At 32.3% G+C, this 21,145-nt stretch overlaps 1 protein-coding gene across 2 annotated transcripts in view; it reads right to left on the reverse strand.

The window, feature by feature from the left end:
- Nucleotides 1-7,413: 7,413 nt before the first annotated feature.
- The window catches only part of LOC127734447 (uncharacterized), a 37,220-nt gene continuing 23,488 nt past the window's right edge, over nucleotides 7,414-21,145 (reverse strand). For both annotated transcript variants that reach the window (XM_052244311.1, XM_052244312.1), the window contains exons 17-22: nucleotides 20,338-20,408; nucleotides 19,331-19,434; nucleotides 13,757-13,816; nucleotides 13,289-13,421; nucleotides 11,289-11,362; nucleotides 7,414-8,473 (exon numbers count right to left, since the gene is read on the reverse strand). In XM_052244311.1, coding sequence (XP_052100271.1) covers nucleotides 8,469-8,473; nucleotides 11,289-11,362; nucleotides 13,289-13,421; nucleotides 13,757-13,816; nucleotides 19,331-19,434; nucleotides 20,338-20,408 — 447 coding nt within the window. In that variant the 3' untranslated portion in view covers nucleotides 7,414-8,468. The remainder of the gene's footprint in view (nucleotides 8,474-11,288; nucleotides 11,363-13,288; nucleotides 13,422-13,756; nucleotides 13,817-19,330; nucleotides 19,435-20,337; nucleotides 20,409-21,145) is intronic.

The following is a 21,145-nucleotide window of genomic DNA, read 5'->3' on the forward strand; positions in this document are numbered from 1 at the left end:
TTATGTATCATTGTCATTTTGCATAGTTTCTTTTGTTACCTATTCTGACATCGGACTCGGACTTCTTTTGAACTGAGTTTTACTGTGCGTATTACTATGTGTTTCTTTATTCTACATTGACAAGAGGGGTAGGGTTGAGATCTCACAAAACATGTTTAACCCCGCCGCAATTTTGCGCCTGTCCCAAGTCAGGAGCCTCTGGCCTTTGTTAGTCTTGTATGTGTTTTTAATTTTAGTTCATTTATATGTTTTGGAGTTTAGTGTGACGTCCATTTTCACTGAACTAGTACACAACTTTATTTAGGGGCCAGCTGAGGACCACCTCCAGGTGCGGATTTTCTCGCTGCGTTGAAGACCCATTGATGGCCTTAGGCTGTTGTCTGCTCTTTGGTCGGGTTGTTGTCTGTCTGACATATACCCCATTTCCATTCTCAATTTAAATATCAAAACGAATTCTGAACCTGAATCATAAACTCAGAACTTTTGCACTTTACATTTTACAGCCTTTGCTTATGTTGTGATGTTACACCACTGTATCATGTAAGAGTGATGATTGAATGCTCACAAACATGTTTAATCCCGCCACAATCTTTATGTGCCTCTCCTAAGTGAGGAATTACCAATTCAGTTCTTGTCGTTCGTTACTGTCTCTCATTTTGTTTTTCATTTATTGGTTTGTCAGAAATCAGAAAATTGGTGTTCTCGATTGAATTATTTCTCATTTTTCATGTCGAAGCCTTCTTTAACTCGCTAAACGATGTGGGTGTTGATCATTATTAAAGGCAGAACGGTGACATATAGTTGCGAAGATCCGCGTTATTGGGACTCTGGTGGATAGTTGTCTCATTGGCAATATATACTTTAGTTTATATATTAATATCGATAAAAGGGAAAATATAATTGATGAAATTTACCCATTTGATGCCATTCGGTTCAATATTTCTGTTTGGGTCTTATCTAATTCACGGATCTTCTGCTTCATAGCAATGACCTTGAAGAACAATAAAAGGATATCAACAACGATTACGTTTACAAAAAACAATGATTAGTCTTTTTTTTTTTTTGCAACAGGAGTTCATACAAAAACCACAATGATTTGACAATGAAATAAGAGATGAAGAATCACGAACCCTTAATCTCAACTACAAATGGGAAAAAATCTTTACCTTCAGAGAAAACATGTTGCTTCACTACCGTCGAGTTTTTTTATATCAACTTACTTACTTACTTAGTCCTTGATATGCCTGTTATGTAAAGATTTGATGATAATTCATATTCGACGACCAGCCATCATAAAAGAACTCTGATTGTCAGAAAAAAAAACTATTAAATAAAACTTGATATTCTAAATTGTCTTAAAAGTGTTTGACCAATATACTTTAGTAGACCAATATAAGACATTAAATATTTTATCAAAATATAATAAAAATGTTATAAAAACTTATAATTTAACTCCAAATTCTACATTAATAACTCAAATTTGCACAGTACTAGAACTGAATGATATTGGATCAATTATAATTTTAATTTTGAACAGGTATGTTTAACGTTCTGGTATTTAGAGTGACATACTCGTAAACTTATCAAAAGTAAAAAAGAATTTAGGACAAAATTGCACTTTGTAATTTTAATTTATGTATTTTGCATTGTTTTAAAAAAAATACATATCAGCTTTATGTTAAACTGACATGGAGCTTTTGTACCATGCAAGGTATATATCCCATAGCAACATTAATATCGTTTATATCTTGAGCTATCATAATTTCCCGTCTTTTGAAATAGCATACCTTTTCTTTCATCTGGTTTTGCATATTCTTTATTTCCTATGAAAGAATAATTTTATTGATTATTATTTTTGAAGAATATAATAAAATTAATAAAAATCAAATAATTTGTTCGTTTTAAAAGAAAAATAACTCCTGTAAATGTATTGGAAGTCACTTAAGTGTTTTATGTGGTTGTTATTGATACAATGACTGTGGTTTACATTTGGTTATGAGAATAATACAGCAGCATTTAAGAGAATTAGACTTAGGTATGTTAACTCAATGTCAGAGGAATCTGTAGTCTTTGTAAATGAAACTTACCTTATGAACTGTACAATTCAATTCGTTCCAATTGTAATCGTTCCTTATTGATTATAACAAATTTCCCGAAAATTTTGTCTAAAGCATTATTTGGACGATGCAATTTTTACTTAATCACACAAAAATAGTGACCGTCGAAGATTTGTTAACAAATATGTATTTCAATGTTTGGAAAATTAAATGTATTATTCATCATTGCCAAAAAAATTATATGTTGATTAATTTTCAACGATAAAATTACATGCAGGCTATAACTATTACCATGCTATTCAAATATATGTGTTTCTATTATGCATTTAAACCGTCATGTCTATTCTTATTAATACGTGTTGTCTTAACATGTTAGTCATGTTTCAAACAGTAAATACGTGAATTAATAATAATCCATACAATATATGTAGAATACACTTTTATTTTACAACAATTTATAATTTTTATCAATAATTTATTTGCGAAAAACGAGGCTTTGAAGAACAGATTGTAAAGTTGTTAACTTGGATAATAATGTAAATAGTGAAAGGTACCTTTTTAATACATTCAAGACTAATAATCCTTACACAATAAATCAATGTTGCAATAATAAGATTTAGTTAACATTTTGTTTTCTGTACGCTAAACTTTTCTACCAAAAAAGTTGGAAAAACAACTGATATCGATTTCTCACAAGATTTACGGTCACTATCACGAGTTGATTAACCAAGTGTCTTTGTCTCAACCTAATACACACATTATTTCGCTTCCTTAGAATCATCAGATACTAGAATGGTTGGTTAACCGATTGTGGCCTATTCCATGTTTGAAAGTTTGAATAAATGGGAATTTCTATGGTGGATGATGCATACTTAGAAGATGGCGACTACCGTGTCGACACACCCGATCTCGTTCCTTTTGGAATTCTTATTTTTCTCTTTAAGCCTTGATTTGAATTTTCACGGTGGATTATTGACTATTTCAAAGCATGACATATTTATGAAAATCAGTTTGTCGTAAAAATTTGCTTCAAGATCGCGATAAGAACTTATAATATCAAGGTCTTAAATAAAGGTAGCGTTGGATGTAGTCATACAAGAAGTAAAATAACAAAAACTCCAAGGAAAATTCAAAACGGACAGTCCCTTATCAAATGGCAAAATCAAAAGCTGAAACACATCAAACGAATGGAAAATAACTGTCATATTCATGACTTGTTACAGATATTTTCTTAATTATGCAGAAGATGATGGATTAAACCTGGTTTTATAGCTAGCTAAACGTCTCACTTGTATGACAATCGCATATAATCCCATTATACTGACAACGATGTGTGAACAAAACAAACAGACATAATAGGAAAAAATGTCAAAAATATGGGTACAGCAGTCAACATTGTGTTATAATCTTAATCACTATAAAAACAAACAAATATGTCAACAAAGAAAAACAAAAAGGCATATAGACAAAGCGCATAAGCAAAAATGAAAGACAAGAATACAAAAAATGACCATAGCACAATAACACAATGGGGGGATGTATAAGTACAGAGCCACGCCAAAAGGATATTACCAAAAATGGAGTAAACAGTAAAGGTTAATAATTTACAAAGACAAATAAAAGAACACTATAACACGTAATTAAGATGATAAACAACGTCAGTATCTAGAATCTATACTTCAAGACCATCATGTATTATTTGTGAAGTTGATACGGAATCGTTATCAACAAGGTCTTGGTATCTTTCGATGAACTTTTTTAGAAAAAGGACGAGACGTTCTTTGAAATAACCCTGATTCATCAACTTTCTGCTCAGACACTGGTGGCGTTTTATAAAATCTGAGTAGCAGCTGCAAGCTCTTGAATATCGAATGAGTTGGGAAATGTTATTCCCATATGCAGGTGAAGTTGGTATATTGCTACTAAGGTGGGGGAAATAGATAATTTCAAAATAAAAATCGTATCGTTTGTCATAGATTCTGGTACCGAGATGACCGATAATGTCAAATTCGAGGTATAAGTTTAAAAATGAGACAGAGGAAGCCGTGTCTGTTGTTTCTTTAATTTCTAGTTCTCGAGGATATATTAATTTAACCCAATCAGAAAAGTTTGGATTGCTAATGGAAAGAACATCATCAATATATCTGAATGTGAAATTAAATGATCTGGCTTCTTTGATCTTCTTGTTTTTGACAAGTGTCTGAAGGAACTTCGACTCGTATGAAAATAAAAAGAGCTCGGTAAGGAGAGGCGCACAGTTCGTTCCCATAGGAATGCCGACAATTTGTTGAAAAAGTCTACCTCCAAATTCAACAATTATGTTGTCAATAAGATACTCAAGCATACTGATCGCTTGTTCCTCTGTGTAGCATATTTTACCTTTTTGTTAACTATTAACAAAATATGCTGTATGGTATCCCAAAGTAATAAATTTATAGCGTATGCTACCATTTTTATATTGAAAAGCATTGTGGATTATTTCTTTTAGACGATTTTTTAATTTCACATGGGGAATGGTGGTAAACAGGGTTGAAAAATCAAAAGTTTTGATAGAATTAATTTCAGAGAAAGATCGAGATTTAAAATTATCCAGAAGTTCTTTAGAGTTTTTTAGAATCCACATATGGTTAATACCACTACGCGAGTAAACAGTTTCACAGTATTTCTGTAAGAGGTAAACGGATTTTCATCGATGAATTGAAGAAAATATTTATTTTCTGAAAGGTAATCCAAGATAATCATAGGTCTGTTTTATTTTCCTTTGGAATTTCAACCAAAGATGAAGAACTGGATATTCCTTCCCTGTATTGGATACCTAAGCTACATAATTGTCCTTACAAACAACGTCATATTACTGGGTCTTCCAAATGATCCACTAAACCTCTTTATAAATTATTAACATCATTTTTATCAGCAATAAAAGCCGGGCTACAAAGTTATTGTGAAACTACCTATTCTAGAGTTGGCGTGAATCAGATGTGGATACTAAAAAATTCCAAAGATCTTTTAGAGTACATACAATCTAAGACTCTTTCATCTTGCAATAATATTAAAACATTTGACTTTCTACACTTTACACAAGTATTCCCCATTCCAAACTAAGAGACAAATTGAAAGAGTTGGTCTACGTAGTTACAAGTTTCTTGTCTTAGGGAGTGATAAATCGTACTTTTAAAATCTCACTCTGATTCAAACAAAAAATTATCTGAAACTGATATTATTAAGATGGTTGATTTCCTGATTGTCATCATATTTGTGAGGTTTGGAGGACGTGTTTTTCAACAAACAATCGGCATTCCCATGGGAACCAACTGTGCTCATGTTCTTGCCGGCTTGTTCCTTTATTCATATTCGTATTTCCTTTCATGACTTCCTTGATAGAGGGTTGCTGCTCACAAGGAAGCTATTAAAACCAAGATTTCCAAGTAGTGAAGTTAAATTCGTCCCTTCGTAGATTTTACGGACGCCATTACGAGTTGGTTGACCGTTATGGAAAATCCGTTTCACAGATGACAACGGATATGTTCCGATTGTCGTAAATACAATCCCGTCTCCTTTTCCCCGAATATGACCTACCGAATTAGACTTATTACAGGGTTTGTACTAAAATGAGCAACACGACTGGTGCCACATGTGGAGCAGTATCTGCTTACCCTTCCGCAGCACCTGAGATCACCCCCATTTATTGGTGGCTTCGTCTCGCTCAGTCTTTGGTTTTCTATGTTGTGTTTTGTGTACTGTTATTTGTCTAATTGTCTTTTTCTTTTTTAGCCATGGTGTTGTCAGTTTATTTTCGACTTATTAGATTGAATGTCCCTTTGGTGTCCTTCGCCTCTCTTTTATACTTGCAGATTTTGTTGAAATGTCTTGAAATTTTTTTTTTTCTAGTTTGACCATAAATTACAATTAATAACAGTTAAGGAATTAATATTTGATAAAAGAGGCACATATTGACTCAGTGAAATTTTATAGACTTGTGCGTCCCTACTTGACCTACTTGACCGTATACTGTACCTCCAACACGACAATGAATATAACAAAACAAAATATTATTGAATTTTATCATGTCTTTGCATGTGTAATTAACGAATTTATTGTAATTTGAATACAAAAAAAGATTGTAACGAAAACACAACGGATAATAATAATTACCGCAAGATTTATCGGAAGACCATTTTATCAAATAGTAAATGTATGTGATACAATTATTAAGAAGTGTTTATAAAGAAAAGGAAATCATACCCGTCAACGAAGAAAAAAATAAGCGATTTTTACCAGTATTTACATTAGCAGTTATTAATTCACTTAAATCATTCACAGACTATATATTTTCACGAACACGATTTAACATACTGGCGTCATACTGACCCTTAACGTAAATGAAAGTTCCAAGATCTAGTGAATATCCAACTCTACATTTTAAATATCAATATTGTTACAAGTTATCGGAAACTGAAAGAAAGTGTGATAATTGTTCCTTTTTTTTTATAATTGCTGAACAAGCTTTATTTATCTCTTAATTTTTTTTTTTTTTTGTGTACGTAAAAAATAAACTTACTTTATTCTGTATTTAGCGACTAAATTGTTTTTCTTGTGTTTTCATCAGGAAAAAATCATTAAAATGTGTACGTATATTTTAAAATACAAACCGGACTTTTTTATCATTCATTTGTAATTTCTGGACATATTTCCTTCATAACTCTTTCCGCTCCGTCTCACAGGTTAGGTTTTTACACATAGGACTACGAAAAAGTAACTATTGGATTTCCAAATACTGAATTGTTTATTGTTAACACTTTAATAACTATTTATATTTAGTTTTATTCTTTCCGTGTCTAATATATATCATGTTTTTCTCTCTATTTGTTTTGTCTTTCGATTTGTTTTGTCTATTGATTTGTCTTCTCCAAATTTGACCTATCCTACTTTTGAATATTAATTTTCTTTCTCTCTAGGAAATGTGAAGAGATACCTTTAAAACAAGAATTATCTGTTGATATCGCAAATAAGATTATATAGTATTAAAGGAATATGTGAGGAAAAAATCGTGTTATAAGTATTTTTATAACTATTTTTTATCATAATATTTCTTAACATAATGAAAGAGACGGCTTGCTGTTTGTCGTGTTTTTACCTTTTCACCTTTGTTTATGGATCAACTGATTTAAATGGTTAATTTTCAAATGAACAGAACATCATGTTAAATGTCACACAAAAAATAAATCACTAAAATCCTAAAAATTGAACATACATTGAGGTGAATGGACAAAAAAGCTTAAATACTATTAATGTGCTTTTTTCTTTGATCTTGATATATTTTGTCCAGTATCAAGGTGGTAAAAAAAGAGATAAAGCATATCATTGATTGTCTTTATTTAATTGAATATTGACATATAGTTGTAATAAAGCATACAATCCAAAATTAATACAATTCATACACGACATAGGATGCACACAATGTGACAAAATGAGTATTACTCAACATGATAATCATATTGATACAGTTCATATTACATTGTGATAATGGACAAAAGTGATAATTTATTCAAACGAAAAACATTGCTCATTGAATATAGTAATATCAGACACTTATGAAATAATTATGTATTTTCAACATATGACAAAACTCATCTTGACATATTTTGATGCCAACTGTAAAATGCAGCGTTATCTAGTTCTTTCTTCTTCACAACGGTACCAGGGTAGTGTTCTGAATCGATGATTTTTTTTCATCGTAAACATCTGTATTGATATTAAATTGGCTTTACTAAAGGTATCAACTAATATATGTCTACCGCAAACACACAGAAAGCTAGTTGATAAAGTTATCTTTATACTAAATTAAAAGCCGAATTTTAGAAGTTTATAAAAAAATCCTAGATTTTAGTTAGTAGCTTTGTCGATTAAGAAGTTTTTGTTGTAATCCTGTTTAAGACATGACATACCGCAACGTTTGGTTTCAATTTTCCCTATATTTATACTTGATCATTCTTGAATGCTGAATGCAGTTTTCTTCATATTTGTGAATCAAGCATTATCCTTATATCGTTTGTATTTCTGGGATCATCATTTTTCACTGAAGTTACAGTGTTTCACAATCAGAATTCTTGTGCGAGTTTAGCTGTTTACCGTCAGATTTCTTGTACGAAAATATTTGGACAAAATATAAAATCGTTCCTTCAGATTTTTAATTTTTACTCATAATTATTTTTTCATCAATGTGTGTTTTTTGTTAAAGAAGTTACCACTATTGTTTTAAATGAAAGTATGTCAAGTGAAACAAAACCATCAAAGTCAGGGGCTAATGAATTGATTGTCAATGTTTTGAAAATCAGCTATCATCGTGTGTCATGAACAAATAGATCACTGGCTTCTCAATGCCTCTCTGCACCTACAGGTGGCTACCCTCATTCATTCTGAAAAAAACAAATAAAATAGATATTGACATTTTCAGTTATTGTAAGTTTTGAATACGTTCTCAATGTTTAAAATGATAATAGCAGAACAATCGGAAGAGCATGGCCTTTACAAAGAGTTAGACAAGGTGAGTCAACAGAGCAAGTACTTCATGTATTATATCTATAACGCATCCTGCAATTGAAAAGTCATATCAAGTCGTAATGTGTAATGACCAGGAATCTTTTTCAACCGGTAAGGAAAATGACCGATTATGGACATGGTATGTATAATTCATGTCGGTGTGATTTATCGAGTTTTATAGTTAAGATTGCATGTCTGTGTATGAAATCGTCATAAGCAGAACAGGTAAATGTTTTTGAATTTAAGGAGCTAAAATATATTAAGTATCAAATGAATCGATAAGTCGAAAAGGGAAGATGAGGTCATGACAAAAGCACAAAAAACGACTGTCCTCAAATTAGAACAGCTAAAGATTAAAACAAAAATAGAATGCAACTAAAACCCAAGTTCAGGTGGTTAGGAAGGATAAACAGTCCTTGATCTTTAGTGTTAAACATCTTGTTATTGAAACTAACGCTTCGATGAAAAATCTTCATTGCTGAAAAAGGCATCAGATACTAGTCTTCAGGGAGATGTTTTATGTCTATAAATTCTATTCTAATACTAAAATCTCCTCTTTTTATTCCGATCAGTGAAAACAGGTTAAACAGAAGAGGATAAAAATGAGAAAAAAACACATATTGGAATAATATCGGTAATACAGACGACAAAAACATGCACCGAGAATACCGAATAAAAACCACGCACAGGGTCAGTGGTGTCAGCTCAAGGCCATTGGTTTTCAACACATAGCTCTTATTACTAAAACAACTGATACCCATGTACTGTTCATTTCTTTTCGTCGGTATCAATTTCCGTGGATTAAAATAAATCGTATTTTCGTGGAAACTTGATTTAGTGGATTTGAAAAAGTTATATCAAACGAATAATCATAAATCCAAAACATTACTACATACTGAAAAGTCATGGTGAGTGCAGCGAATCATGCTGTCTATGGCGTTAAAACACTAAATCCCTGCCTGGGATGTCCTTTAATTGATTTTAGTCTCTGATGCATGATTTTTTTATAATTAATCGTTTTTGGCTTTTAACTAGCTTTCAGTAACTGCGAGTACTCTCAAATCGTACTTTGACCTGTTGACACAATTGGTAATGCATTTCTGTTATTCAATATTTGTTTATTTATATCTCGTCTTTCTATTTCTAATATGTACCACCTTTGATAATTATTTAGTATGACGATAAATTTTCACTCCTGTACTCGTACTATGAACAACAAATTTATTTTGAAAAAATGTTTCTGTACTTCTAACAACAAAATTATAATATTTAAATTTACCTGTGTACGTTACTTTATTTAACGCCATTTTTTCCTAGGTTAAAGTTGTCTTTTTGACATTGATACATCTTTTTTATTTATATTGTGTCATAGATCAAAAAACTTATTCGTTCAGTTTATATTTACTTGTTTTGTGTATGTCTTTTTGATCGATTTAAGCCATTTCAATTGATATTTTATTGTGTGTCTTTTTATGTTGTAATGTTACACCACTGTTTCAGGTTAGGGTAAAGGTTGGCGCCTGTTAAAACGTTTAAACCCGCTGCATTTTTATGCACCTGTCCTAAGTCAGGAGCCTGTTGTTAAGTGGTTGTCGTTTGTTGGTGTGGTTCATAAGTGTTTCTCGTTTCTAGTTTTTTATATAATTTAGACCGTTGGTTTTCCTGTTTGAATTGTTTTACACAAGTTATTTTGGGACCCTTTATAGCTTGCTGTTTGGTGTGGGAAAAGGCTCCATCTTGAAGGCCGTACTTTGACCTATAATAGCTTACTTTTTACACATTGTGACTTGGATGGATAGTTGTCTCATTGGCACTCATACCACATCTTATTATTTATATTCTATGCTGTATTCAGTATTTAATATTGTACATAATTTCAATACTGCGAACAAATTAAATGAAATACCGTGTTTCAAAACTGTAAATAATCGAAAACTTATCTATACAAATATATAATTTAACGCAAAAACCTCACAACCGTATAATAGATGAATGTTTAATTTATCAATAATATTAACATAAAAAGCTGGTGACGAAATATGTGTCTTTACTAAATTCTTGTTAGTGGGATAATACGTTCGCATTTAACCCTTAACTTTCATTCAGTTTGACAAATTAACACCGTAAAAACCATCCAGGGATTTTGCAAAAGTACAAATTCTACCATTACTGAATTTATTTCTTAGGCCCGAGAACTCAAATATGGTGTAGAGCATTTAAAAACACATCAAATGGAAATGAAAAAAATCGCACCTCCTCTTTCACACTATCATTTTTCAGTGCGGTTTACTACTTATGTACAAATTTTATCAAAGTTATAGAAAAATCTACCTGCTCTAACTCAAAATATGGACAATTATATGTTATGGGGGTAGTATAATTCAGTTTGAAAGTTTAAAACATACAAATTGTTTATCTTTTCAAAATTATTACTTTACCTTAAAATTTATGACCTAATTTTTTTTTATATATGTCTTCGCCTCCCATACTGTTTTATGCATAAAAAATAAAGAAAGAAATTTAGGAAGATGTATCGAAAATATTTCCAAATAAGACAATGTCCACACTAGGAACTAAATTCGTAGAGAACGAAAATCATAGGGCAATAACTGTGTCCCCGAACAGGAATTGAAAGATCTCTTAACTTCTGTTTATGATTACAACTTAACGCGTACTCTATATTTATCATACCTGATCTGCGAACTTTAATCTTCGTGTCGTCTTGAGGGTTGACCTGAATTTTTTGTGCAAAATTTATAATGTACCTAAAATCAAAACATTTGATATTAGCAGAATTCAGTAATGTGTCAACTTTTTATATATCGTAAATTGTTTTGAGCAATCAATGTATTATGTATATTTAGCAATGTGGCAACATTTTATGTATCATAAAAGGTTCGAACATACTTCTTAATAACTTAAAATTATGATGCTCGACAAATTGATCGCTGGAGAGTTTTTTCATATACAAGTAAAGGCAACAGTAGTATATCGCTGTTCGAAATTCATAAATCGATTGAGAAAAAAAAAATCCGGGTTACAAACTAAAACTGAGGGAAACACATCAAATATAAGAGGAGAACAAAGACACAACAGAAACACTAAAATGCAACACACACAGAAACGAACTATAAGATAATAATAGCCATTTTCCTGACTTGGTACAGGACATTTTAAGAAAAAAATGGTGGGTTGAACCTGGTTTTGTGGCTAGCCAATCCTCCCGCTTTAATGGCAATGTTAAATATAACACTAAAATGACAAGATTACATGACAAGATTACAATACAAATAAATGGAAGAACATTCAGGACAGAGAAACACACAAATAAACAATACAATAGAACATTACGACAAGCTAATATTTATCAAAGGTGCAAAGCCTAAAGATGAAGAGCATTGATGACCCAAAATTCCAAAAAGTTGTGCCAAATACGGCTTGGTTATCTGCCTGGGATAAGAAAATATTTAGTATTTAGAATGATTCATATTTTTGCAAACAGTAAATTTAAAAAATATAAAAATGACCATATAATTGATAAACATGTTAACACCGAAGTGGTGACTAACTACAGAATATAAAAGAGTCGATTTCTTCGGCTAACATATAATATGTTGTTCGGCTGTGCCTTTTTTATGTGCTGATTTAGGTTGTTTTATGTATTCGTTTTTATTCTGTAGTTAGTCACCACATCGGTGTTAACATGTATATCTATTATATAGTCATTTTTATAAATATACTGTTTGCAAAAGTATGAATTATTCTAAATACTGGATTTTCTTATCCCAGGCATATAACCTTAGCCGTAATTGGCACAACTTTTTGGAACTTTTGGTCCTCAATGCTCTTCCACTTTGTACTTGATTTGGCTTTCGAACTTTTTTGATCTGAGCGTCACTGATGTGTCTTATGTAGACGAAACGCGCGTCTGGCGTATTAAATTATAAGCCTGGTACCTTTTGATAGCTATTATTTGTGTTTGTCTCTGTCCTGTATGTTCTCCCATTTATTTGTATTGTAGTCCTATCATGTAATCTTGTCATTTTAATGTTATATTTAACATTGCCATAAAAGCGAGAGGTTTGGCTAGCACAAAACCAGGTTCAATCCACCATTTTTTCTTAAAATGTCCTGTATCAAGTCAGGAAAATGGCCATTGTTATATTATAGTTCGTTTCTGTGTGTGTTGCATTTTAGTGTTGAGTTTCTGTTGTGTCGTTGTTCTCCTCTTTTATTTGATGTGTTTCCCTCAGTTTTAGTTTGTAACCCGGATTTGTATTTTTCTCAATCGATTTATGAATTTCGAATAGCTGTAAACTACTGTTGCCTTTATTTATACGTAAAACAACCTAGATCAGCACATAAAAACAGCACAGGACAAGGACACCAATTAAAATTGGTCACACATTGTTGTCAATATAATGGAATTCATGCGACTATCATACAATAAAGAAGTTTAGCTAGCTAAAAATGCAGATTTAATCCACCATTTTCTACACAAGGAAATGCCTGTACCAAGTCATGAATATGACAGTTGTTTTCCATTCGTTTGATGTGTTTCAGCTTTTGATTCTGTCATTTGATACGGGACTTTTCGTTTTGAATTTTCCTTGGAGTTCGGTATTTTTGTTATTTTATCCTTTTTATTGCCAGAACATGCGTATCCTTTTTTAAACTTTTAGTAAACTTACGTTTTCGTATCCATCTTAATAATAGTTTTGTCCGTTGGTTTCTTTTTGAAAGCGTTTTCTATTTTATAACTTATATCTAATGGATATTTCTTCCATTCCGAATCCTTGTCCTTGTACTCCCATGAAGCCTTTTCTGAAAGACATAAGAAAGGTTCATCTTTGTTTGACTTCAGAAAGGAAAATATGAAACGGCTATAATTAATTCCGTCTAATCTGATTCATTTGTAAATATATTATCTGTAGACAATGAAACAACGAGTGAAATTAAATATTGCTTAAAGATGTTTGAATCCTTGTTTCCAAAAAGTTAACACCCGTTTTTTGACATATGTATAGTAATGTTTAGTCCGATCTTTAAAAAACATCTGAAAAAAATTAAAAGAGACTATCAAATAACTTTTATCAGCGATAAAAGTTTCCCAAAAGGTCAAAATATCAAGATATAACTAAAAAAAGAGGACCACTTACCTTGTTCCTGACTGGATACAGGCACATTAACATGAGTATGCATACCTTCGCCATTTGAATCTAAATCAACAATATAACAAAATGTTTTAAGAAGAATATACTGTTTAAATATCGCCAGAGAGGGCTATTAACTTTAAAAGGTATAAAACCACTAATTTATAGCCCCATTGCTTTCTATGTTAAATTCTGCAATTTCAAGCATAAATGGCTACTTTATCTTAAGTTCAAATAAAGTGGCAGTTATTTTTCATGTCAAAACTGTACCTTATGCTGACTTGTGCTGAAAAAATCAACATATTAGAGCGTACTGGTTCCCGGAAGTTTGATAGTACAAAAACAGGAACTTCTGATCTGAACAACAGGCCAAATGAGCCCTCCTATTAAAATTTCCTATACTTCTTTATTATTCAAATAAAACTTTCAACAAGGGTTCAACAGTGACCCCAAGTCCCCAAGCTTTCATTTGATACTAAAACTACCAAAATATTCCCACTATTGACAAAGATACAGCTATGCGTAGGAAGTATTTTGTTAAAAATATGTACTATTTTCTTGTATGTTCTTTCCGACCGGGCCTGAATTAGTGGTTCTATACCTAAAACTATAGACAAGAAAAACACTATCACAATTAACATTACTTACCTAATAATACCGTCTAAAATAAGAATAAAATCGTTCCAATGTCCAACACGTTTCATACTTTATCGGCCAATGGGCAATTAAAAAAAGAAAGAAATAATAACTAACTAATAAGTATCTTACAAGAAATGTCGCCATGAGAACGCTAAAAATGTTATTTTCAATGTTCCTATTATCAAAGGGGCATACTGTTTAATGTAAATTACATTTCAAAGCGACATAACTCCTGTAAAAAATGTGTAAATCTCAAGGATAATGTTTCAGGGATGAAACTATCAAAGACCTGGATATGTACTGATTTTTGTCATGTAAGTTGATCGGTCAAGGGAGGCAGAAGATACCAATGGGACATTCAAACTCACAAGTCGAAAATGAACTCTAAAAGTCATGGCAAAAAACGAAAAATGACAACAACAAAAAAAACCATAGAGAACTAAAAATCGCTGTTATCCAATGTGCTCTGAAAAGGTTAGCAGATCCTTCTTCACACGTGCCAGCTGTGGTGTTGCTCTTGTAAGTAAAAACCCATTGATTATTTTAATCCGATAGGTCACACTCGAGGAAAAGAGGAGAGGATTATGGTTATGACAATTTCCGTCGTCATATGTGAAACAGATATGCCATAAGGGTCAACTAAATCGTCAGGACGTCCGAACATTTTTCATTAGATGACTTCAACTTCCCCACTTTGAACTCTTGGTTTCCTTGTAAGCAGCTTTCCTCTTTCGATCAAATCATTATAGGAAATGCATGCTCTGGCATATCGTTTTGAACTGGGAGATAAATACGTCATATGCACCAGCTTCTGAAATGCCTTTACATAGAAATGGAGGGTTCACAATTGGAAACGGTAAATCATTTTCTTTGTTGTAAAATTTGTTTTCAACGATCCTCGTTGTCAATTTCTAAATGTCAGTCAAGAAATGAGGCAGACTTTACTGTATCTGTTGTATTCTCTTTTCAAGGCTCAAAGGGATATATGCGTTCAATATTATCACCAAACTTTGAAATACTTTGTTAGAAGATATCATCATTATAGCGGAACGTGTATTTAAAAAGTGAAATAACAAAAATATACAACTCCAAGAAAAATTCAAAACGGAAAGTCCCTTATCAAATGGCAAAATTAAACACTCTTTCTATGTTGTGATGTTACACTATTGTTTCAAAAAAAGGGTGAAGGTTTGGTACCATTAAAACGTTTAAACCCGCTGCATTTGTTTGCACCTGTCCTAAGTCAGGAATCTGATGTTCAGTAGTTGTCGTTTGTTGATGGGGTTCATAAGTGTTTCTCGTTTCTCGTTTTTTATATAGATTAGACCGTTGGTTTTCCCGTTTGAATGGTTTTACACTAGTAATTTTTTGGGGCCCTTTATAGCTTACTGTTCGATGTGAGCCAAGACTCCGTGTTGAAGACCGTACTGTGACCTATAATGGTTTACTTTTATAAATTTTTACTTGGATGGAGAGTTGTCTCATTGGCACTCATACCACATCTTCTTATATCTACTAAACCTCATCAAACGAATGGAAAATAACTGTCATATTAAGGATAATGCAAGCTTCTTTTCAATATTCATAAGAAGCTTTTGTAAGCAGTCTGTCAAAAATGAATATAGGAACAAGTCGTCAAGAAGAAGACCACAGTTTCTTTCCATGGGATTGTCGACTGTTAGTTGTAAAGAACGTCCTCTAATCGTAAAACAATATCCATGTATTGCCAATAAAGAAATCAATTTTGATAATATCAGTTTCTGAGATTTTTTTATTTCCATCAGAGTGTTTTTTGCACAAAGTACGACGTATTCTCCCTAAAACAAGATATTTGTATCTACGTTGGCTATTCTTGTATTTAAAACAAAGCATAACCAATCTTTCTAATTTGTCTTTAAGTTTGGTAAGGGGGTTACTTGCTTAAAGGGTAGAAAAGCCAAATGTTTTAATACAATTGCAAGAGGAAAGATATTTGGATTGTATGTTTTCTAAGAGATCTTTTGATCAAGCAGTTTTTGTAATGTGTTTAACCCAAAAACGATATTGTTTTGGGTTTTATCTGAGGTGACAACAACATAATTGTCATGGAAGAAAGGTAGGTGCTTAGGAACCTGTGGGTCTTTGAAGATAGATGCAGCATGTGTATTCATAGGCCTGTTCAATTTCTTAATTCTAATTTGTATCAATGACCTCACAGCCTTAACCCATTCGGTAAGAGTATCCATATTGAAGTCCCAAGTATGAAATCGTCAAAATTATAATTGCATATTGTTATTCTAAACTGTTTCCAAAATTGATCGCCCTGAAGACCACAAAAAATATTTCATTAAAATCAAATATGTCAATGAAGGTTACGATTTTGTAAATATTGCCGGTATTTTTAATGATCATTTCGTAAAAGAACAAATAAAATTCCTGGTTATTTTGATAATACTGAGCGCCCTCTAATCTGTAATGTTTATAAAACATCTACCCAGAAATATGTGTTTAATTATAGCGAGGTGTGTAAAGATGTTAATATCAGTGACAATACACCTACGTCATGAAATTGCAGTAATTCCAAATACATTTATGACCAAAGACCCCATGTAATAACAGGAGACCTTAACATCGTCCAGGACCGACAGTTGAAATCTTTCCTTAGTAAAGGACGTGAATATCGTCCCCCGTCAATTATTAATTGGAATGAGTGTCGTAACATCATCCACGACTCACTTCGTACTTACTGCTAATAAAGCTAATACTAACAATGAACACTGCCCTTTCCTTGATCTTGATATCTATATCTTTAACGGGAAGCTTAATACCAAAATGTACGATAAAAGAGATGATTTTTCATTTCCTATTGTTAATTATCCATTTTTAGATGGTGACGTTCCCTTGTCACTATCTTATGGTGTTTATATATCTCAACTTGTTTGATTCGCTCGTGTATGTAACAACGTTTTTGATTTTAACGAAAGAAATATCTGTATTACTGAAAAAATATTACACCAGTGTTTTCGATATCTAGTCAAATCTAGTCAAAACATTTACTAAGTTTTATCATCGGTACAAGGACATCATTCGTAATTATAATTCAATATGCAGACATCTTATACGTTCAGGTATTTCACATCCAATCTTTTATGGGAATATTCTATACAAAGCACAAAAATGTCGTCATTCACCTCAAAAACTAACCAAACCTTTAAACAGACTTATTCAGAAGGGATATAGTTACGATACGGTTGTCAGGTCATTAAAGATGGCATATTTGGAATTAATATTGATTCACTCCTAGGGTCTTTGCATCGGAAACAAACACATTTATTCTAAAACCAGTTGTTGGCATGATACGGGTTATGTTCTTCTCATATATGTTATGATGGTGTGATACTAAACACCTAACGGGAGGGATTGTACTTGATTTTCATATGATGAAGACATAATCTTTCAATCAGTTTAATTGAGGTCTGGAGCTGGCATGTCAGTAACTGCTAGTAGTCATTTGTTAATTTATGTATCATTGTCATTTTGCTTAGTTTCTCCTGTTACCTATTCTGACATCGGACTTCTTTTTAACTGAGTTTTACTGTGCGTATTGCTGTTAGTTTGTTTATTCTACATTGGCTAGAGGTATAGGGGAGGGTTGAGATCTCACAAATCATGTTTAAACCGTCACATTTTTGCGCCTGTCCCAAGTCAGGAGCCTCTGGCCTTAGTAAGTCTTGAATGTTTTTTTCAATTTTAGTTCATTTATATGTTTCGGTTTAGTGTGACGTCCATTTTCACTGAACTAGTACACATTTTTGTTTAGGGGCCAGCTGAAGCCCGACTCCGGGTGCGGGATTTTCTCGCTTTGTTGAAGACCCATTGGTGGCCTTGGGCTGTTTCTGCTCTTTGGTCGGGTTGTTGTCTCTTTAACACATTCCCTAATTCAATTCTCAATTGTATTATTATACCTTGGCAAATAGAGCCTTTTTTTAGCTATATGTGGTGGAAAATCATACGAATTTGTAAGTATTATATATGTTATGATTTATGAGTTTCGAACAGCGGTATACTACTGTTGCCTTTATTTACAACCATTTTTGTGAGAATAAAAAGCATACTTATCGATAGTTGAAAAAAAAACGAGAGAAGATAGCTCTTAAAGTGTGATTTCAGAGAAAATAAAAAATAAAACTTAGGAGTCAGCGTCCTCGTTTTCTTGCTAATAAACCAAAAAAGCAAGTTTACTGTTCAGTACTATATAAAACTAAATATCTGTGATATCACCAACTATTAGTCGTAAAAAAATGAATCAAACAAACGATCTTATGCTTCTCTAAAAAAACAGTCGGATTAATAAAATGAATCATATAATGTTAATTGAATACCCTTATCAAAATTGGTATATTTCGTTACAGATCTGAACCGATTGTTTTCTGCTGTTTTACAATCCAAGATGACTGAACACCCCAGTTTACCTAAAATTGTTTTGAAATGAAATGAAAAATCGACTAACTCTTCAAGGTTATAGAGGTTTGTGATCGCATATGTCGTGTTTAAAAATATGAGTAGGGTCAGTTGTACGGTGTTTGCCTGGTAGGCACGTTTTTAAGAATAAACTCATCATATATACCAGGCTTACAAGTTTGTTCGCCAGACGCGCGTTTCGTCTATCAAAGACTTATCAGTGACTCTCGAATCAAAAAAGTTAAACACGCCAAATAAAGTACGAAGTTGAGGAGCATTGAGGACCCGAAGTTTCTGAAAGGTATTGCCAAATACAGCTAAGGAAATATATTCCTGGGATAGAAAATCCTTATTGTTTCGAAAAGTTTTGTTAACAGTTGATTTATAATTGTGACCATATCAATGATAATTCATGTCAACACAGAAGTGCTGCCTACTGGGCTGGTGTCTTGTTAGTGTAATGGATATTATAGTTATATGATTCATACTAAATCGTCCTACCTGTATATTTTGCCTGGTTCCATGAATTTGAATACGTGAAACCTTTATTTTGACTCCTTCCTTCCAGATCGGTAAATGGTATTTGTTCATCATCGTCTTTAGTGCTATAAAAATATAAGGAATATTTAAGTTCTGATTGGACTTATAGATGATTATCATATTCAATTTGGAGAAAGTAGAGTTATATAAAAATATAAAAATAAGGAGATGTGGTATGATTGTAAATGTGGCAACTATCCACCAAAGTTCAAATGAAGTGGATGTAAGCAATTATTATGGAACCCTCAATGGAGTAGGGGTGACATATTGTTATTCTACGTTTCTTTTTCGTCTTATTATAATTTTTCTTCCACTTTTTTTGTCCATCTTATATCTTGGAATTGTATAAACCAATTTTAATGGAACTAAATTATAATGTTAACCAGCATGTGCAGATTTGCAAACGGGGTATGGCATTTTCAAGAAGGCCACCGTTGCCATGGAAACTGCTAAAATGCGAAAAAAAATCTAAATCTTAATCTTTTGTTAATAGACCCAACTGGGTAAAATTTAACGAAATGTTACCTGGTATGCCTAGATGTGCAGACAGTATTTAGAAATTCCAAAATGGCCGCCATTGTCATGGAAACAAGGCGAAAGTTTAACATTAACCTTATGGGAAAATACATTAAAGCACCAATTTCTCAAAGAATATTTCATCAAACCCAATAAAACTATGGATATGTAACATGGCATGTGCCAATCTGGTGTCTTTGAATTTTGGAAAGGGTCACCGTTACCATGGAAAGAGCAAAAATGTCAAAAAATTCAAAATTCTTCAAATTTAATGAATCTTTACAATAATGCAAATTGGTATGTGCAGATGCGTTGTTTTACTTTGGAATTTTCAAAATGACTGCCGTTTCCCTGGCAATTGGGGGACGAGGGTGCCATTATTACAAATCTCGTTATGTTTGCTTTTCTAAAACTCAATCAGAAATAATTCTCTAAAAATGTGTGATACTTACACAACCATAATTTCGAAGAATGCATTGTATCCCATTTTGTAAATTCCCATTTTCTTACTGTCCCATCTTACCTGAAACAACATAAAATATTCTTTATTTTGTGAATGAAAGAGGGACGATAGATACCAGAGGGACAGTCAAACTCATAGATCGAAAACAAACTGACAACGCCATGGCCAAAAATAAAAAGACAAACAGACAAATAATAGTACAGATGACACAACATAGAAAACTAAAGACTAAGCAACACGAACCCCACCAAAAACTGGGGGTGATCTCAGGTGCTCCACATGAGGCACCCGTCGTATTGCTTATGTTATTACAAATCCGGTAAATAGTCTAGTCTAAAAAATGAAACGCTTTTTTCTACCTTTCTTCATAAATATCACCATCTCTTGCAAATTGTAAATTTTAAGCTGCTTTTTATGTAAATATATTTTACTTCTAAATACATAAAAGAAATAGTCTATTTGATTCAAATATTCTTCTGAAATATCTGAAAATGACAAAACGTCATATATAACGGTATTTTTTCTTTCCATTCAAAACTGAAATAAAGACACATATCTGTAAAAGTTACGTTATTAATGTATTGTTACCATTTACTAATCAACCATCCCATATTGTTTGGAATTTATATCATAATCATAGGTCTGACTTGAGAGCTGATGATTTTAATAAACTGTTATCGTCAGTTTTTCATTTGATGTAGATGTAATGTGATGTCCTGAAATGTACTAAGTCCACGGATATTATCATGAAATAATATTTATGACCAATCAGAAAAGTTTCTTAAAAGTATGAGTCT

Source organism: Mytilus californianus, unplaced genomic scaffold, assembly GCF_021869535.1.
Source record: "Mytilus californianus isolate M0D057914Y unplaced genomic scaffold, xbMytCali1.0.p SCAF_3, whole genome shotgun sequence".
NCBI classification, from domain to species: Eukaryota; Metazoa; Mollusca; class Bivalvia; order Mytilida; family Mytilidae; genus Mytilus; species Mytilus californianus.